This window comes from Budorcas taxicolor, chromosome 4 (assembly GCF_023091745.1).
Source record: "Budorcas taxicolor isolate Tak-1 chromosome 4, Takin1.1, whole genome shotgun sequence".
Lineage (NCBI taxonomy): Eukaryota > Metazoa > Chordata > Mammalia > Artiodactyla > Bovidae > Budorcas > Budorcas taxicolor.
The window spans coordinates 52,868,586-52,888,740 of NC_068913.1; the positions used below are offsets into that span (position 1 = coordinate 52,868,586).

At 38.2% G+C, this 20,155-nt stretch overlaps 1 protein-coding gene across 1 annotated transcript in view; it reads right to left on the reverse strand.

Moving 5' to 3' along the window:
• Positions 1-19,606, reverse strand: part of CFTR (CF transmembrane conductance regulator) — a 181,152-nt gene extending 161,546 nt beyond the window's left edge. Inside the window, exon 1 of the mRNA XM_052638971.1 lies at positions 19,425-19,606. Coding sequence (XP_052494931.1) covers positions 19,425-19,606 — 182 coding nt within the window. The remainder of the gene's footprint in view (positions 1-19,424) is intronic.
• Between the last annotated feature and the right edge of the window lie 549 nt (positions 19,607-20,155).

The window sequence follows — 20,155 nt, forward strand, 5'->3', positions numbered from 1 at the left end:
ATCTGTATGTAGAATATATAAGGAACTCATAACTCAATCATAAAAAGACAACCCAATTTATAAACGGGCAAAGGATCTGAATGGACATTTCTCCAAAAGAGATATATGAACACCCAAAAGCGTATGAAAAGATGTTCAACTTCATTAGCCATTAGAGAAATGCAAGTCAAAACCAAAATGAGATTCTATTTCATAACCATCAGAATGGCTATAATCTAAAAGACAGGTAACGGTTAAGTACTGACAAAGATGTGGAAAAATGAGAGCCCTCATACCCTGCATTCTAAAATTAGCTATAGTGATAGTTACACCTCTCTTCAATAAACATTGACTTGTATACTTTGAGTTAATTTTTTGGCATGTGAATTATATTCAAAAAAGCTGGTATTAAGACAAACAAAGCTGGTATAAAGAAATCAATTGTCAGTGTGGATTTTGGAAAGTTTTCCCAAATGTTTGATTTTCACTCCTAAAATTGGTAAAATGCAAAAATTTATTATGGTGACTTTGACATTCTAAACCGTTTCATATGTCAGTGCCTGGGTAGCTGCTACAAGTGATTAAGACTATGCAAAGCCCATAAATGGATCCAAGGATTGGCAACAAGCAACATGAAACATATAAATTATTGCCTGGGTCCCAGAAGCAAAGCAATTAATTGCTGCAACTATAATACTATGAATACAGAAAAAGTGAGAATGATGATTAGTACACTGAAGAAACTGAGGAATGAGTAGCATTGGCATAAAAAGACCACATGTAACAACTATGCTTAATTCATTCACAAGTGCTGGATTTCAGGGACTCAAGCCACTGAGAGATAATAACCAATGCTACCAAAAAAAATAGCCAAGACTGCATTGGCTCAGAAAAGCAGCCTCAGAGTATTGTTTCATGATTTTAGTTTTTTATTCTATCTTGGCATGAAGCCAAAAATAAAAGACCCAGAATTGACTGTAGCTACAACTGGCTAGGAAGATAAGATGATTAACTGTCCTATAAAATTGCAGCATCTCCTATGAGTTCACTTTCAGGAGCCCTTTACTAACCAAGACAGACAAGTGATAACATTGCTCTCTGATTTCCAATTTTTATTTCCATTGGCAAAAAGAAATATATTTGAAACCAAGATAATAAGGAAGAAGGGAAATGGACTGGTCTTCGGATTTTACGGTAGAAATGCCACTGGATTACTAGCTGGCATTCGTAAAAATTACAGAGAAACTTGTGCAACTATCAGAACTTCACCAGTATTACTGTTGTTTTAGACAATTCTATGCTAGCAAACAGAGCAGGGAGGCAATTTCAAGCATGCCCCAGTGGTAACTGGGAAAGAAGGAAAATGAGTTCTACATCATTTTCTAAGGTAGGAACAAAATATACTTCACTTAACTACACTTCACATAAAATTCAACATTCAAAAAATGAAGATCATGGCATCTGGTCCCATCACTTCATGGCAAATAGATGAGGAAAATGTGGAAGCAGTGACATATTTTCTTAAGCTACCAAAATCACTGTAGATGGTGACTGCAGACACAAAATTAAAAGATACCTACTCTTGAGAAGAAAAGCTATGACAAATCTAAACAGTATTAAAAAGCAGAGACATCTATTTACTGACAAAGTTCTGTATAGTCAAAGCTATGTTTTCTCCAGTAGTCATGTACAGATGTGAGAGTCAGATCACAAAGAAGGCTGAGTGCTGAAGAATTGATGCTTTCGAATTGTGGTGCTAGAGAAGACTCTTGAGAGTTCCTTGGACAACAAGGAGATCAAACCAGTCAATCCTAAAGGAAATCAATACTGAATTCACTGGAAGGACTGATGCTGAAGCTCCAATACTTTGGCCACGTGATGCGAAGAGCCAACTCACTGGAAAAGACCCTGATACTGGGAAAGATTGAGGGCAGAAGAAGGGGGCAATAGAAGATGAGATGATTGGATGGCATCACCGATTCAATGGACATGAATTTGAGCAAACTCTGGGAAATAGTGAAGGACGGGGAAGCCTGCCATGCTGCAGTCCCTGGGGTGGCAAAGAATAGGACATGACTTACCAACTGATATATTGATATATTGAAGATATATATATATATCATACACATGATATATTGATTTAACTGGTATTTGCTTTATATTAATAATTATCCCACTTATTTGATATTCCCTCCTTTTTTCTAGAACTCTGAATCCCTTACTGAACTTCTTTGTTTACCTAGTTTGTTCAGATACCATCACTAGGACCCAAAGTAAACACTCTCTAACAGGCTTCTCCATCCTTCAGCAACTAAAAACCTACATCTTTCAGAGACACGCTTGTCATTCTAGAATTAATTCAACATGTGGAGTCAAGGCAACTTGATACTTCTCCGCTAAAGTCTTTCTCACAGTATGGAAATGACTTTCCTCTCTTGGAGACAGAAATCCTGAGAGGCTCTGGGATGTGGAGTCAGGGATCTGTTTGGTATGAGTCGCTATAGGCAAATCACGTGCTAGATTCACGACCTTCTACCTCCAAATTACTTAATGATCCCTTACCATGTGTACAAAAAAAAAAAAATCACTACTTATTAAATCCTCTGTGACATCTGCTTGCCAGTTACTACCTCAAAGCAACCTTTTTCCCCAAAATATTTTAAATGCACTATAATTCCACCCAACATAGTTTGAGGATGTTTACTTCTTTATTTCACTTGATAGATGGAATGGTAAAATGGAGCTTGGTGGCAACTTCAGAAATGTTTTAAGATGAAGGTGGTTAAGATGTAATCCTCCAAGGGTAATATTCAAACACGAGGAAGACAAAGCTGATGATTTTTAATTTAATCATGATGAAGCTGGTCTCTCAGGTTCCACTTGGAATTCCCTAGCCAGATAAATGCTTGGTCAAATTCTAGAATTTTTCTCATTTATCTTAACCTTCTCTTCACTCTAATTTGTTTAAACTGTGTGCTCTGCTATACTGTTATCCTCCTGTTACTTTTAGAAGGATTCAAAGAGCCATATGGCATTGTATACAGACGTCCCCGCTGCAGATGATTTCCCGTCTTCAAACTACATATGAAATTTGGTCATTGGTGGCATTTTAACCCTTTATTATCTTCCACTGTTATTATTTCACCCTCTAAAAAACTAATCGCAAATTACACATTGAAAGATAAATTTAGCATCTTCATTTCTCCCTGCTTTGGTGAGGTGGGGAGTGTTATAGACACACTATATGACTCAGGATTTAAGTTTCAGATCCTGTTGCTGAGGTTGTGGAGCAATGCTAATGTTATTTTTGATTTGCTAGAGCCTTGATATTACTTAGAGGAAAGGAGCACTGACAGTAAAATTCCTAAGAAGTGTAAGGAGAGAACAGTTGTGGCTGAACCCTCACTCATCCCAACCGTGAACCTCAGAAAAAAAGAAGCCAGACAAAAGCTGAGAACAGAGACAGCCACTAGTTCTAGGTTTATCATGGAAATAAGACTTTACTGCAAGAGCCTTACCTTAAATCCCCTTCACTTAATCTTTCTATCTTTCTTTCATTTATCTAAGGAAATAAAGACCCACAAAATATCCTACTACTTTTTCCCCCCAACAGCAAAAAGCAGGATAATGGATGACTGTATCAGTAACTGAAGCTAATAAACAATTTAACAGTTCAAAACAGTCACCTTTGCAAACAGGTCCTTAAAAATAGAAATCATAACACAAATGTTGATAGTTTAGTGAAAATCATTTTATAGGCATTTAAGAATTATTGTGACTTCAAAATGTCATAATCTTTTGCTTGCAGACACATTTTAGGGAAAAGAACTTTAAAATAAACATCAAGTCAAATTCTTTTCTTTTTGAACTCTGCAGGAGCTCCCTGTGGATGAAGCCATTGATAATAAGGTGGCTCTTAATTTTTTAAAGGATTCTCCTATTTCCATAATTTGAAACAGTATTTTTTTTTTTGTTTTATTCTACCACCAAACAAACAACAGGTGACACTGAAGAAAAATTAACAACTATCTCAAAATAAAACCCAACCTCTATTTCCCAAAAATCTCAAATGTATTGAAATAATTTCATGCAAACTGTGTATAGGAGTGGCTCACATACATAGTTCATTTAATTTTCCTCCCACGTGCTCCATTCGCCTCCATACTTCCTCCACCTGAGCTGTTACTGTCTATTTTCTTGTCTGCCAATCTATTATGTCTTCAAACTCACTAGATTGTAAACTTCCCAAGGGCAAACACCTTAAAGAGATTTTTTTTTTTACTGCTATATACCCTGTACCTACTACAAAGTATGCACACAACTGTCACTCAATTATTTTTTAATTGTTAAATTTATGTTACCACATTAATGTACATGTCATATATATTTTTATATCTTCATTGTCTTATCCAGTGCCTAAGGCAGTGATTACAAAAGCTGAATGAATTAATGTGTTAACTAATTACTCAAACCTGATATTTATAGCCCATGTTAGGACACTGATATGACTGCAAATTGGTGTTGCCCAGTCATTACTCCTGGTCAAATGTATTAAAATGAAAAAAAAGTGAAAATTTGTTTCAAGTCAATGATAAAAGCAATGCAAACATGAGGGTGTCAATAGTTTTCTACCGGCCATTCTTTTAATAACAGTTATGCCCCCTTTCTGAGTCATTACTTAAAGCCAACAATCTTAAAACTTCCAGCCAAAATTACTGAATTCTGCTCTAAAAATGTTTTCATTTTTAACACTCTTCATTACCAAAACATTCTAATGTCTGGTCTAGCTTTCGTTCTATTTATTCTCAGTGGAGATGTATCAAAACTTCATAAATGGAAAGTCATTCTTCAGCCTACTCAAGAGCAATCAGTCCCTTCTATTCTGACCCTTCTTGACAGTTCTCATATCATATCACTTGACATACTCTGCACTGTTCCTATGTTACTTGTGTTCCACCACAGATGAAAAATTTTATAAGTTAATATAACCCTCTACATGTATTACACTTTACACCTTCAGACTGCTTCCATGTCTCTTTCTGTTCCTGAAGACTGTTACTGTTAAGAGTTGAATCCTAACCCCTAGTACTTCATACTGTGATCTTTACAGAGGTGAACAAGTTAAAATGAGTTCCTTAGAGTGGGCCCTAACCCTATATGACTGGTGTCCCTGGAAATAAAAAGGAAATGTGAACACAGAGACAGGCACACAGGGAGAACGGCACGTGAAGATGAAGGCAGGGAGCAAAGTGAGGCGCCTACCAGTCAGAGTGCCAGCAAATGACCAGAAGCTGGGAAGAGCATGAAAGAGTCTCTCACAGCCCCAGAGGAAACCACGCACGCTGACAATTTGGTATCAGACATCCAGCCTTCACAACTGTGAGACACTGCATTTCCGTTGTCAAATCCAGTCAGTTTTGGGTACTTTGTTAGAGCAGCCATAGCAAACTAATACACTGGCTTAAAAGAGTATGACGGTAAGATGGTTAAGTCACAGAGCAAGGATTCCAGCAGGTTCTCCTTGATTCCAAAGTACTTCTTTCTTCCCTTATACACTGCTACTAAGAGTTGACAGTGAAGATAGAGACAAAATAAATGTGAGATCATTTTCTATGAGTATAGGATAGGTGAAAGGAGGACAACCAATATGAGAGGAAAACTATATCAGTGGTTTTCAAACAATGGACCCTAACACCTAGTGTTTCTCTGTGATACTTCCTGAAGTTCACCAACTTTGGGTTTGAAATATCAATGTTTAAAACTATGTTTTATTATTTTAAAAATAAGAACAGAAAACATTGCACATTCCCAAATGTGTTATATGAAAATTTTATCACACTGGATCCACCCAATCATCATCCTGGAATTCAAGGCTAATTCAATTTTGTGTACACTATGTAGGAAAGCTTCCCCTGACATCTCTTTGAACCTATTTAAACATATTACAGCTCAGCATTCAGAAAACGAAGATCATGGCATCCAGTCCCATCACTTCATGGGAAATAGATGGGGAAACAGTGGGAACAGTGTCAGACTTTATTTTGGGGGGCTCCAAAATCACTGCAGATGGTGATTGCAGCCATGAAATTAAAAGACGTTTACTCCTTGGAAGAAAAGTTATGACCAACCTAGATAGCATATTCAAAAGAGACATTGCTTTGCCGACTAAGGTCCAACTAGTCAAGGCTCTGGTTTTTCCTGTGGTCATGTATGATGTGAGAGTTGGACTGTGAAGAAGGCTGAGCGCCGAAGAATTTATGCTTTTGAACTGTGTTGTTGGAGAAGACTCTTGAGAGTCCCTTGGACTGCAAGGAGATCCAACCAGTCCACTCTGAAGGAGATCAGCCCTGGGATTTCTTTGGAAGGAATGATGCTAAAGCTGAAACTCCAGTACTTTGGCCACCTCATGTGAAGAGCTGACTCATTGGAAAAGACTCTGATGCTGGGAGGGATTGGGGGCAGGAGGAGAAGGGGATGACCGAGAAGGGGATGGACATGAGTCTGAGTGAACTCTGGAAGTTGGTGATGGACAGGGAGGCCTGGCGTGCTGCGATTCATGGGGTCGCAAAGAGTCAGACATGACTGAGCGACTGAACTGAACTGACACATATTACAATCTGTCACTGGGTATATATCCACACTGCATCAGTGAGCAGACACGTGAGCCAAGCTTAGTTACAGCCCATCCTATCTCTGGCATACCTGCTCACACAAGGCTTCATCTCAGCATAACAGAGAGTTGTGCAATACCAAGGGAAAGATAACAAAAAGCATTTGATATTATCTTGGTTTTACAATACTTTACCATGCTTACTCAACAATAAGGTGACATTGATTAATTACAAGACTCATCATCATTGTAGTAATAGCCTTTCAAAAAAAAACCTACATTAAATATACACAGTTTAAATTTTTTCAATATTATATACTTATTCACACTATTACATACCACTTTCTTCAGTATCATAAAGTTTTCTTCTAAGCCTTCTTCACATTCAGATAAAAAATATCCTTTTGAATTACTCTTGACTATTTAAAGTTATAAATAAACTTACAGTGACAATTGCATTCACAACACCTTCGCCAGCAGGATGTGTGTGTGTTCGGTCGCTTCAGTCATGTCCGACTCTTTGCGACCTTATGGACTGGGGCCCACCAGGCTCCTCTGCCCATGGAATTCTCCAGGAAGGAACACTGGAGGGGGTTGCCATGCCCTCCTCAAGGGGACTTTCCTGACCCGGGGACTGAACTCGCATCTGTCTGCATCTCCTGCACTGCAGGCAGATTCTTTAACCACTGAGCTATCTGGAAAGCCCACAGGCAGTATAATCTCGAAGTATAGTGATGTGCTCAGCTTGGGCAACTTCTGCTTTAATTACTATCCTTGGTATGCCAGACAAACTGTTCTTTTAAAATAAGATCACAGGGAGAGGGAGAGGATAGGATGATTTGAGAGAATGGTATTGAAACATGTATACTATCATGTAAGAATCGAATCGCCAGTCTATGTCCGACGCAGGATACAGCATGCTTGGGGCTGCTGCACGGGGATGACCCAGAGAGATGTTATGGGGAGGGAGGTGGGAGAGGGGTTCATGTTTGGGAATGCATGTACACCCGTGGTGGATTCATGTCAATGTATGGCAAAACCAATACAGTATTGTAAAGTAAAATAAAGTAAAAATAAAAATTTAAAAAAATAATAAATTTAAAAAAAAAATCCAATCACAGAGTAATCTTTCTCAAGAAATTTCAAGCAAGAAACTAAATTTAAGTTCAAAGTCAACCTTGTGGGGTACAAAGTACAAGCAATGCAAATAATCAGCTGAGGTTACAGATATTGCTGTTCAGTCATTAAGTTGTGTCTGACTCTTCGCGACCCCACGCACTACAGCACACCAGGCTCCACTGTCCTTCACCATCTCTCGGAGTTCGCTCAAATTCATGTCCACTGAAGTCAGTGATACTATCTAATCATCTCATCCTCTGCTGCCCCTTCTCCTTTTGCCTTCATTCTTTCCCAGCATCAGAGTCTTTTCCAATGAGCCAGCCCTATCCTCCATGAATTGCTAAGTTAATAACTACAAGTTATTTCTAGGCCTGATGGCTGACAGGTTTCTTTCGACAGCAGTTACAAGAGGCATCTCAGTTTCAGAAGTATAATGTGAAAAGCAGTAAGCGTACATGACTAAGAAAAGAGCACACAAATGTTACATAATCACTTCAGCCCTCATTTGGGCACAGGAGGTTAACTATATCTTTGTATTTATGGAGGGTTTACTGTCTTTTATTGTCATTTTTATTTGCATACATTGCAGCTCCATGGAACAGTTCATCTGAAGTGTGGATTCACTGATTAAATGTATTTAGACAAAAAAAACTAAAAAAGAAGTTTCCCACTGCACTAGAAAACTCCAAGGTTTATATATACAAAGCGTCAAATATCAAGTTAAAGAACCATCTGACAGGTGCCTCTGCCTTTTCCTTCAGCCTCAGGAAATAGAGCAAGAGTAAACATCAAGAAACAGATGACAGGAATGATGGACAACCAAGGATTGGTGATGACACCAAAGAGAACGGGTGGTGGTGAGAGGAACACTGAAGTAATTGAACCTGGGACTCAGCAGAGGGGGTTAAGTTGGTAAGGTAAGAAGAGTAGATACAAAAACTCAGCAGAAAGCCTGGGTTTGACTCAGTGGAAGAAGACAAGAAGCTAGATTTGGAACATGAAAAAGATGAAGTGAGATGATTAGTACTTGCATGGAACAAATCAAGATAAAAAGTACAGTCTGGGTCAGTTTTATAAAACTGAGCTGTTTCCATGGAACAATGGTTGGCTGCTGCATGCTTTTGGCTGACCACATCTTTCACTCTTCAACTGGATATTTAGAATTTTAAAAACCTCATTAACCTGCAGCAATACCCTTCCCTCCTCTCTTCATCGCTATCCTCCTCCAGCAGTTTGTCACACAGACCCCTGCAAAACACAGTGAGGGCATGCTTCCAAGAACTGAGTCTAATGCCTTATTTAAATAATATTATTTATAATGTATGTATAAAAAATAAATTTCAGAGAAAAGAAAATTAAGAAAAAAAACTAAGTGAATGATATAATTTAACAATTTCATTCGAGATTTTTGGATACTATAAAATACTGGTCACAAAAGAGTCAGACATGACTTAGTGACTAAACAACAATAACAACAAATAAACTAGTTAAAAGCAGAGTTCTAGAGATCTAAGCTCATGGCTTGACTTCACAGTAACTAGCTAGGTTACCGTTTATAAAACACTCTCATCTTTGTAAACTACATATTTTTAACACTGTTTGAAGATTTCATTGAGATAATACATATAATCTCTGGCATAAAGAAAGTACTTAGTAAGCCAGTGGCAAAATTCAAAGATTTTAAGAACTATTTAAGAGAAGACTTGGAAGTCTGCGCCAAGTTGAATAATATCTCTTGTTAACTTCCAAAAAACTGCGAACTTTCAAAATTCTCCTCCTTGGACCCTACGGTTACAAAAGAAGAATGTTAGGATGCAACTAAAGATTATCAGTATGATAAGTAAGTCAGAAAGTAAGGTAAGTCAGAAAAAAAAGACAAATACCATATCACTTATATGTGGAATCTAAACTATGACACAAATGAAGCTATCTACAAAACAGAAACAGACTCACAGACACAGAGAGCAGACTTGTGGTTGCCAAGAGGGAGAAGGGAAGGAGAGGGACCCACTGGGAGTTTGGAGTTGGGAGATGCAAACTACGACATTTAGAATGGATAAACAGCAAGGTCCTAATGTGCGGCACACGGAACTACACTCAAATCCTGTGATAAACAGTAATGGAAAATAATACAAAAATAAAGAATGTATATATGTATATACCTGAGTCACTTTGCTATATAGCAAAGATTGGTACAACACTGTTTTTAGTACACAAACAATCACCTGAAATGGGGGCGAGGAGAAACTATAGTTGACCTCTCCTGAAGATTCTGGATTTAGTTGGTATGGAGTGGTACCTAGGAATCTGCATATTTAATGTAAAATGTATTATTTATAGGTAGATCTTAATATATTTTTGAACAGGCGATTGGCAATTTGAGACACACTTCTCTAAAGCTATGGAAAGTACTGATATTTATGAAAGGGTTCTAATTTTAAGAGCATAAGTATTTCCCTAAAGAATTTCTCTTTTTGTTTTTTTTTTAAGAATTTCTTAATCCTGTTTCTAGTTAGACTTCTTTCTCAATTGAACAGCTAAACTTTGACCAAAGTTTCATTAATAGCAGATTTGGTGGCTCATTGCTTTTTTAACAATAACATACATGTCTTCTAATCCCAGAATCTGAATCGGACCATACTCAGCATTAAGGGTGGCTGGAGTGACGGACTGTGACTCAGGAAAGACAAGAGTTATGTTGTTGCCCTTGGCAGCAACAGAAACTACTGAATCAGCAAAATCTCGTATGAGCGCTCAAAAAGGCTGTCAAGTTACAAGTTAACACCTCAATGGATCCAAAGACTGTGTTCAAAGACTAAATTCAATACACATTTCTAAATGTAATGATCTTATATTTACATTTCATAGGAAGTATTTTTTAAATACATCAAACAAGTTTTGCTGTCAAGGAATTAAGTTGTTGACTTTAGAAAAGTTTATGTGAGATGATCCTTATTTAGTAATTTTCTAAATCAATAAAAAATTTAGACATTTTATCTTCAGAAAACCCAAATGGGAAGTTTTAAAAAATTTCATATATATAAGTAAATTTCTACATTTCCATCAAAAATTATATTTTAGAAGCACAATAAACTGAATTAGTCAAGTTTTACCCACTCAACAAGTATATTTTAAAGAACCTACTATTCAACAGGGAGTCAGATAGGTGCTGGGTACCAAAAGATGGATAAGGTAGAGCCTATACATTAAAGGATACATCATAAAAAGCATAAAAAAGAGAGGTAAAGAAGAAATGGTCACCAGGTTCCTACATGACAAAACTATTCTGAGAAATTATCTAATAATATCTAATGTTAAACTATTATTTCTCTCTTCTGAGAAGTCCATTTTGCATGCCTAAATTTTTCACTTTTTAAATTACTCAATTATTGAATACACTAATGTTAATTACAAATGAGCCTTGAAATTTTTTCTAGATCTTTATTTTAAACTAAGTAATTTTAAAGCTACAAAATTTGAAGCTTATTGCAAAAGAATTTTTTAAAGAAAAATATCTTATGTGTGAAAATTATATGAAACTCAAATTTCAGGGTCCATAAAGTTCTATTGGAACACAGCCATGACCATTTGTTTGCATCCTGTCTATGGCTGCTTTCCCCCAACGGCAGGGACCATGTAGCGCATGGTCAATGTTGAAAATATTTATACGCTATCTGGCCCTTTACAAAAAAAGTTTGCCAATCCCTGATTGAAAGTATAACAATAGATTTTGGCTGGGAAAAAGTACAGCTTTGGTGTTGTTGCTCTATTTTCCAGAATTCATAGAGATGCTTAAAATAAATAAAATACACAAAGAACACTTAATATGAAGTTTCTCCAGTATGCTGCCTCTAAAACAAGGATTGCTAATTCCGGTCAGCAGAGGCTTCATTTTCTTGTTTCTCCCATAACCAATACTGGGCTTCAATGTCTAGCCTTGAATCTTCTGGAAACCCAGCTGTCAGCACCTCTAGGACTTTGCTTGTTGCTGCTGCTCCTACTGCTAAGTCGCTTCAGTCATGTCCAACTCTGTGTGACCCCATAGACGGCAGCCCACCAGGCTCCGCCATCCCTGGGATTCTCCAGGCAAGAACACTGGAGTGGGTTGCCATTTCCTTCTCCAAGGATTTTGCTTATTAAGCCTAATTTTCACAGAATGGTCTGACTGGTAATAGATGAAAAACTCTTAGATCCCTTTTGAAGTTATGAACTTCAGTTAAAAATTTCACTAGGTGTTGGGGCTGGATATGAAGTTAGGTAGAAGGCAGCTGTACCTCTGTAGACAACACTAAGAAAGAAAACTACATGCTTTAACAGCTCAAAGTTTTAACATAAAACAATGGTACATTATTGTATGAGAATCTTTTTTTTCAGGTTAATAAAATTTAATAATGTTATTATGCCTCAAACTAGACTTTAAAATATATATTGGAGCCACAGGGTTACCCATGGGCTTTCACATTCTACATTATATATTTCTGTAATTCTGAAATACTTTTTTGGGGTAATGATCAGTGTATTACCTTTTTCAGTTTTTCTTTTTCAGATTATATTCCAGAAAACTGTTTTTCTTTAACACACCAAAAAAAACGAGTTCATGATAGCAGATGTGCTCTTATTTACTCAATCACCGCAGACAATACCTGAAGTCCCAGATTTTTATACCTTCTTAAATGTCTACGATCACAGAAATCAGCTGTGTAAAAACCACTATTTAAAGGTGTACAGTTAGGGTGAGGTGAGGGCACTTCATACATGAGTGGGTGGGTTTGTAAGGTAAGGTAGTGGGAGAACTCTAGGCAGAATTTAACCAGTGCTGTCCCTAGCATACAGCTGCTTGTTTCTGACACACTTTCAGGTGACTCCATATCACAATGAAGCCAAAAAAGTGGGCACTTTAACTTCTTCCCTAGGTACCACCCTGGACTTCACCAAACAATGTGAAGGAAGTATTTACAACGCTTCCTATCATCTCAGATATCCAAATATCTCTTACCTAAAGCTCTAGATCACTTCAGTGTTTTCACAGAATCACATTACCTGGCCTTGAGCCAAATGCATCATTTCCTTTTTTATCTTCAAGAGAAAGCTGAGAGTCTGCATAGACCTTCACCTCTACTCTGAGTCGCCTCCTCCAACTGCATCTCCTCACTCAGCAAGCAGCACCATCACCCACTGCTACCAAGTCAGCAAATCTAGGCAGTATCCTTGATTTTTCTCTTTCACTTTCCACATCTAACCAATTGCCAAACCTGTTGATTTTACCTCCTAATGTCATTCAAATCCATCTCTTTTTCTCTATCCCAATTGATTTCTTTTGCAAACTTGCAACAGCTTTGAACTGGACATGTCACTTCCCTGCTTGAAATACGCAGCTTTTCACTTCCAATACGATCAAGCCCAGACAAAGCTCACCAAGCCCCTTAGATCTGGCCCTTGCCACAGTTTCTTGCTGTCAGTCTTACACAGAGTCTGCTGCTCCAGTTTCCACATCTTTCCTGACCCATCCCAACCCTTTTTATCTGGATGATCTCCTTTAGGTGTCAACTTAGTCACTCCTGCAGCAAGGCTTCCTTAACCAGTCTAAGACTGGACTGAACGTTCAGGGGACAGCTGCTATATGCCATTGAAAATCTGGCTTTGAGAGAACTCATTCCATGAAGACAGCACCAATTTCTTCCTTGTCCACCTCAACATTCATACTTCCTCGCAGAGAATACAAAAGGTGGTGAATTCATGAAATAAGGCATCCTCCAAGATGACCTGAATCATAACCTACAGAGAAAGTATTGCTCTGACTAAGTCCTCTGAAGCAACATAAGGGAGAATTCTCTAATTATAACGGAGCCCAGTTGTCCACTTTGAGAGCTAAGAATCCTAACCACAAGGACTTAGCAAAAATGTTCAAATCTATTTCTTGATCCCATTAGCAAGGTATTAGCAAGCAGGTCTTCACACAAGGCAAAGGCTTGGTTACAGAGGGAGGTAAGAAATATTTCATAGATTAGTCTAAGTATTTTTAAAAATCTGGCCAGGGTTCTGCTGGCTTTGCTTTGATATCTTTTTCAGAATAATGTTCCATTACAGGACTGTTGAATGTCAGCAATCTAGAATACCTGTAAGTTTCCACAGATCACCATGGAATTATCATCATCACAAATATTTACTGAACCACTACATGCAGGAGTCTTGAAATGTTCTGAATACTCTACTAAACAAGTCATAGAAGGCCCTGACATCCAGGACTTTACAATATGAAACACTCATTGATGTTAAAAGATAGTAATAGGCTAACAGAGTTGCATAAAGAATAGCAACTAGACAAGTCTTGTAACTTGGATACAGCAGTGAAAACAGATAGTTTAGGACCCTGTAAGAATATATTCATTATTTACATCAAACAAGTTAATTGAATTTCTACAGTTTTCTTCCTACAAGAAGCCTAAACTCTCAGGCTCAATAGCAAAGCCACTTTGCAAGGCTATTTTTACTTTCAAACAGCCACAAGGTAAAATCTTAGGAGCTGATGAGAATCACCTCAAATAGTAATGTTTTGCTTCGTGATAACCCACTTAACATATTTATAAAGTAAGCCTTCCGTCTGGGTCCCCAAACAACCAGACGTCTCTCATAATCTGTTTTCCCTCCTTGATCTCATTGCATCGCAGGGATTTTGCTCCAGGGAAGAGCCCTACAAAGATGCGTCTGGAATCAGTGGAATCAAAATTGCCAAAATTGCTACTGAGTCAGAGGTGTTTTCAAAGTTTTGCCGAACAACACACAGCGGCATGCTAAATGGTTAACACCCTTCCCTGATGGTTTTGCAATCCTATATTTATATTGTAGCTCTATCACTGAAATTACAGGTTCCTGTGAAGCGACACTGACAATAACAACATTTTATAGTCAGGATCATTTAAGGGCCTTTTAAACAAGTTTTAACATTTATTCATTGAATATTATCACACTAAGTTCTACTTCTTCCTATGAAACAAAAGGGAAAAACCATGATTTCCCCAGTGTATCACTTGTCTCTAGAGGATATTTTGACCGTCACATCAAACATAAAATATTGATGAAACAGTTAAGAAAACTGATTCCACTCCTCACTTTAACGAGGAATAGAAAATTAGTTACACTGTATGTTATGTGTTATGAGTTTTCCAGAGAGTTAATTAAATAATAATTGAACTAACATATAAAAACTATTGGAATACACTTCATAACCAAGGATGAATTTTTTAAACTTGCAAAATGAACTAAAAGAAAATTATATATATACATATATATACACATACATTTTATATAATAAAACATATAATTTTAGAATGTCATGCAAAAGAGGTACTTCAAGAACTCTTGAGAGTTGAATCAATCAAAATTGACACATATCCCAAGTTAAAAATCTGTATCATAAGAACATGATTAGCAAAACACAGATGGATAGAAAGGAATTTTAAAGGACTGGTGTAAGGAGTCAACATTTGTCAGTGTTCAGGCAACACAGTTCAAGAGGGAGGGGCCCCTGTCCCCAGAGTGGTATTCCTACAAGAGACAAAGTCAAGAGAATGTATAGGAACCCTGGGCTGTCTTCACTGGATGGTGCTTGCCCACTGATTGACTAAATGAACTTGTGGTATTAAGTGTCCCTTAGCAGCTGTCCATCTCAATATGAATTGCGCATCTCATATTGGCCTTCTGTTTCATGCAGCTGTTTATTTACATTTGGATAGTCTAAGCCTTGTCTGAGAGGCAAACCTGAGATACTATATGTGTATTGAACAAGACAGGAACAGGCCCTTGTTTGAGTGGACAACTAGTCTCCTTTGGCAAAATTTCTATAAATTCCCCTGACGAACTGCAAAAATACTGATGATTTTGCTATAATTTCAGATTTCCTCTTGCCTTGCAGAAAGTAAATATAAGGTGATTGTGATGGATTTTTTTCAACATATACTGTAACTCATATAAGCAAATAGGTGTGGTCCTCTTCAAAACTTATCTTTACGGGTCTTTGATTAAATATTTATTATAATCATCTTCTGTTGCTCAAAGCACTTATGTTTCTCTGCATTAAGAAATGTCTTTAAAGTTTGCCATACATTTTTTAAATAATACCTAAACTTAAGTAGCCCTTGACTGTTAACAAATTATGATTAAACATCTTTATACTTTTTTGAGTCTAACATTGTTTACTTTTTGGTCTTATTTGAGATTCATCTGTGGAATTTATTGGGGCCCCTAAATCCAGTCTTGTAAGTAATTTGTGGCATTGTATACATGGATTCTGCAGGTATATTCCTCAAGTATAGATCTAGACTTCTGGTATAAAAACCACGATCAAAATTCAAGCTGTGTCATCTGACACATGGCTTGATACACAATAACATCTAAAAAGAATATGGGAAAATCAGGGCATAGGAGAAGGGACAGCATAACATAGTGCTAGAAAGTGTAAACAACAAATTGCTCAAAAATGAAAAACATAATCTCTCTTGGAAAACATCTGTAAATCAACTGCACTGGTATATAAATTATAAATTCTATGCAAGTATTATCACCTCTAGTTTAAAAACCCTTTGTATTTCATAAAAGCTTTCGTTAATGTAACTTGGTCTCTGAGATACAAATAATTTGAATTTTTTGCTGTGAAATTATCTTTTGGATTATGTTTTTAATACTGACATTATAACATTATTATTATTTTATGCATTATGACCCTTCGGGTGTCTTTCAAATGTCATACTTGATGTAAAACTCGAGCAAAATTAAGAAAAGTATTTTAAATTTTTCCTAAACTTTATTAGTCTTTCCAATAACAAAATCCAGACAATAAAAGAGATACTTAATATAATCTATAACACAGCCCATAACAGCTGTACTCTTTTATGACTCTGAAACTGACTGGATCATACTCAAAAAGTTAAATTCCAAGACATTTAACAACATATTACACAAGCATATGGCTTTTTCCCTGTGTATCTGGTAAGGCCATGTTAGATGAGATGTTACCTAAATTCTCATCTAGGCCATTCATTGCATATGCAGGTGGATTGTCATAAACTTATTTCAAGAAAGATTAATTGAATATTTATATAAACAAGGTACACAGTAAAGAATGTAAAAAATATGGTAGTTAATAAGAGTAATAACAGCAGTAAACATTTACTAGGCTAACTACTTTGCATGCATTTTCTCAATAAATTAAGCTTCCCTGGTGACTCAGATTGTTAAGAATCCACCTGCAATGCAGGAGACCTGGGTTCAATCCCTGGGTTGGGAAGATCCCCTGGAGAAGGGAACAGCTACCCACTCCAGTATTCTTTTCGAGAGAATTCTATGGACAGAGGAGCCTGGCAGGCTACAGTTCATTGGGTCGCAAAGAGTCAGACACGACTAAGGGACTTTCACACACTTAAGACATCAGTCCTATTAGTCTCCAAGTTTTCAAGGTCAAGTAACACAAAACAGAGATGTTAAGGGACTTGGCCTCCGGTCACAGAGCTACTAAGTAGCAGGTTGGGGATCTGAATGAAAAAAAAATTGAATCCAAAGCCTTCCAGTATTGTATAATCCAACACAGAAAACAAGTTTCTTACCCTTCCAGAATAACCACCCAGAAGGAAGTTTATAATCACTGGTGCTTTAGGTGATTGTCAGTTCCTATAAATAGTAGGACCTAAACTTTTTCAAACATACCTATTCTTAGAGCAACTTATTATAAAGTAGTTTGAAGAACAGGACTGAGTATTCTCTTAACAAATTTAGTAGCCTTTATAATATTCACCTTTTAACAAATTCACCTGAGAGCATTTGTAAAACTAAACTGTATAGGGTGATCTGTTTTAAAAACAGAAAATACTTTGATAGACCAACAATGATCTAACTTAAATCAACAATGAGCTAAAAGTTCCTTAGAACTTAGACATAGCCATGAGGTATGCACTCTTCTGAAAACTCATTTTTTTAAACTGCATTTTTTAGACAGAATGGCTTTTAGATTCTTCCAAGTGCTCTACTAAAATAGCTACAATGTATGCCAATTAACATTCTGATTTCATAAATTACAGGAAAACAGGACAGATAATCCCACTTGTATAGATGGAGTAACATAACCAAAGGCGCTGAAAACACCAACCCCAAAGGCATTTCCAAAGAGTAAAGTCCTTCTCTCCCATCCACAGGGAGGAGCTCTCCTTCAATGGCCTAGGCCCTCTCCTTAGCACCTGAGTTCAGCACTTGTTGCCCATTCAGCGAATAAAATATTAGAAAGATGTGAAAGCCAAGTTCCTTCCCCACATACACATATGGGCATATTTATTATGTATTTGGCTTTTCTGATACCTAAGTATGCTGATTCATTGGCTACTTATGAATTAAGTACTAGCCCATGAGATATGAATATACCTATTCATTCATTCATACAAGTATAACAGGAATAAAGTAGGTACAGTATCCAAAGAACACTTCAAATATGAAATGCTACATCTAATTACACTTTACCTAAGACTCTGAACTTTTAAATTCTCATTAAATGCAGTCCGCAAGATGAACTTGTGTTTTATGGCTCATCACAGGCAAAGTAGGCTAAAAGGACAATTGATTAAATGTCAGTGGGTTTAACTTCAGTATCTATTCCCAAGGTTTCGTATTTCCATGGTAATTCTGACCCCTCTTTTAAAATGTGTAGCTTGTAGAATTGGTGCTTTTTTTTTTTTAAGGTATTTCAAAGGATTTGCTCTCATTCTTAAAGAATAATGGAATTGTGGCAAATACTTGTTAGATATATTCAGTATCAGAACAATAAAAACTTTAAGTACATACTACCCACTTTATAGTTCTCCCATAAAAACGTTCAAAATTCAGTCAACTGAGCACCTATCTCATGCAAGCATGGCATCTGTAGGTGAACCAAGATTTCTAAGTTTCCAAGCATGAAGAGGGGGAAAATAAGGGCCAAACTTAAGTATTTGTTACTAACAAGTTTATAATTCACAAATTTCCTAGAAAAATCCAGGAAAACAAGTGCACAGTAGCACATTTGGGTCTTGAGAGGATGATTTTCAGTTGCCAGTAGTTAAAACTTCAGAGTTAAGCTAAGACTCTAAAACAATGCGCTTCAGTTTATTATCTCTTCCTAATGTTTCTGTCTTACTCCCCAAAATCCTCCTTCTCCTCCGTAACAATGAATGATACGGCACCTTTTAAAAAAAAAAAAAAAAAACTAATCCTCTTTCCCCAAAACCCAACCCATACACGCGTCCTCCTCTTTCCTGGGCACGTGTGCTTTCCTGGACACCCTCTCACCTGAAAAAAAGTTTGGAGACGACGCTGGCCTTTTCCAGAGGCGACCTCTGCATGGTCTCTGGGGGCACCGAGGTCCCTGCCGGGGCGGGCCGGACAAGAGCTCCTAGTGCCAAAAGCCCTACTCTTCTCTGCCTGCCGCTCGCCCCTTTTTCTCTGACCTGCTGTGATGTCACTTGCTTCCAACTCCCCCCACCCACCCCTACCGCACACACCTCCCCTTTTTTTTCGCTCCTTTCCCCCGCCTCCACTGCCCAGGTTAAAAGCTGGGCGCTGCCCGGCCGGGCCTCAAATCCGCTCTAGCGGCTTTCTCCACCCCGACCGCTCCTTGCTTCTTGCCTCCCTTCCCTCGCTCGCTTTCCCCGCGCCTCCCTCCCTCGCGCGCGCGCTCCTTCCAGGTCGGCGTCCCTACCATCCGGCCGAGCCCAGCCCGCAGGTGGGGGACACCGTCGCGGCCGCTCTCCAGGTCCAGACTCGGGCGCGCGAGGACAGAAGGAGCCACCGGCAGGAGCAGCAGTCAGTGCCCCGGGGAGCCTCCTGCGCGCCGGGCTCCGCGGGACCCGCGGCACGCCGAGGCCAACTCCCCCGAGCCATCTGCCTCCTCCCTTTTCCCGAGATCCTAGCCGCGTTCGTGTTGCGTTTGCAAGGTGCATTTTCAAAAGGGGAACGAAAATCTGTCCCTCCGGTTATCAAAAGGCAGCCTCAGAGAGCTGGACGTTTCCGCGACAGCGGCAGCTGTGTTCGCCTTAGAGCTTCCTTTGCGAGTCAGAGGGAAGAACCAAGCTTGTTAGTCTCAGGCTTAGGTGAGTGCCAAGTGTGGTTCCTTAGGAGACGTACTTACTACAGGTGGAGGCAATTCCTGTAAGGTGAGAGGAATTACCGCTTTGTACACTACCCGCCCAGGATTTGCTCCTTGTTTGCCCTAAGTTTTTTCAGTTCAGTTTGCGTTTTTTAAGAAGTCTTTTGTGCGTGTTAGCAACTACGAGGATGACGAGCGGACAGAATGTAGACCCACCCGCCCTCATACAGAGTTCCAACTCTCGGTCAGCAAAACATCATGACTAATACACTGAAAGAATCCAGTCTTTGAAGCGAAGGTAGCGCGTTAGCTCTGACCTGACTCACGGAAACGCCATCTTCAAC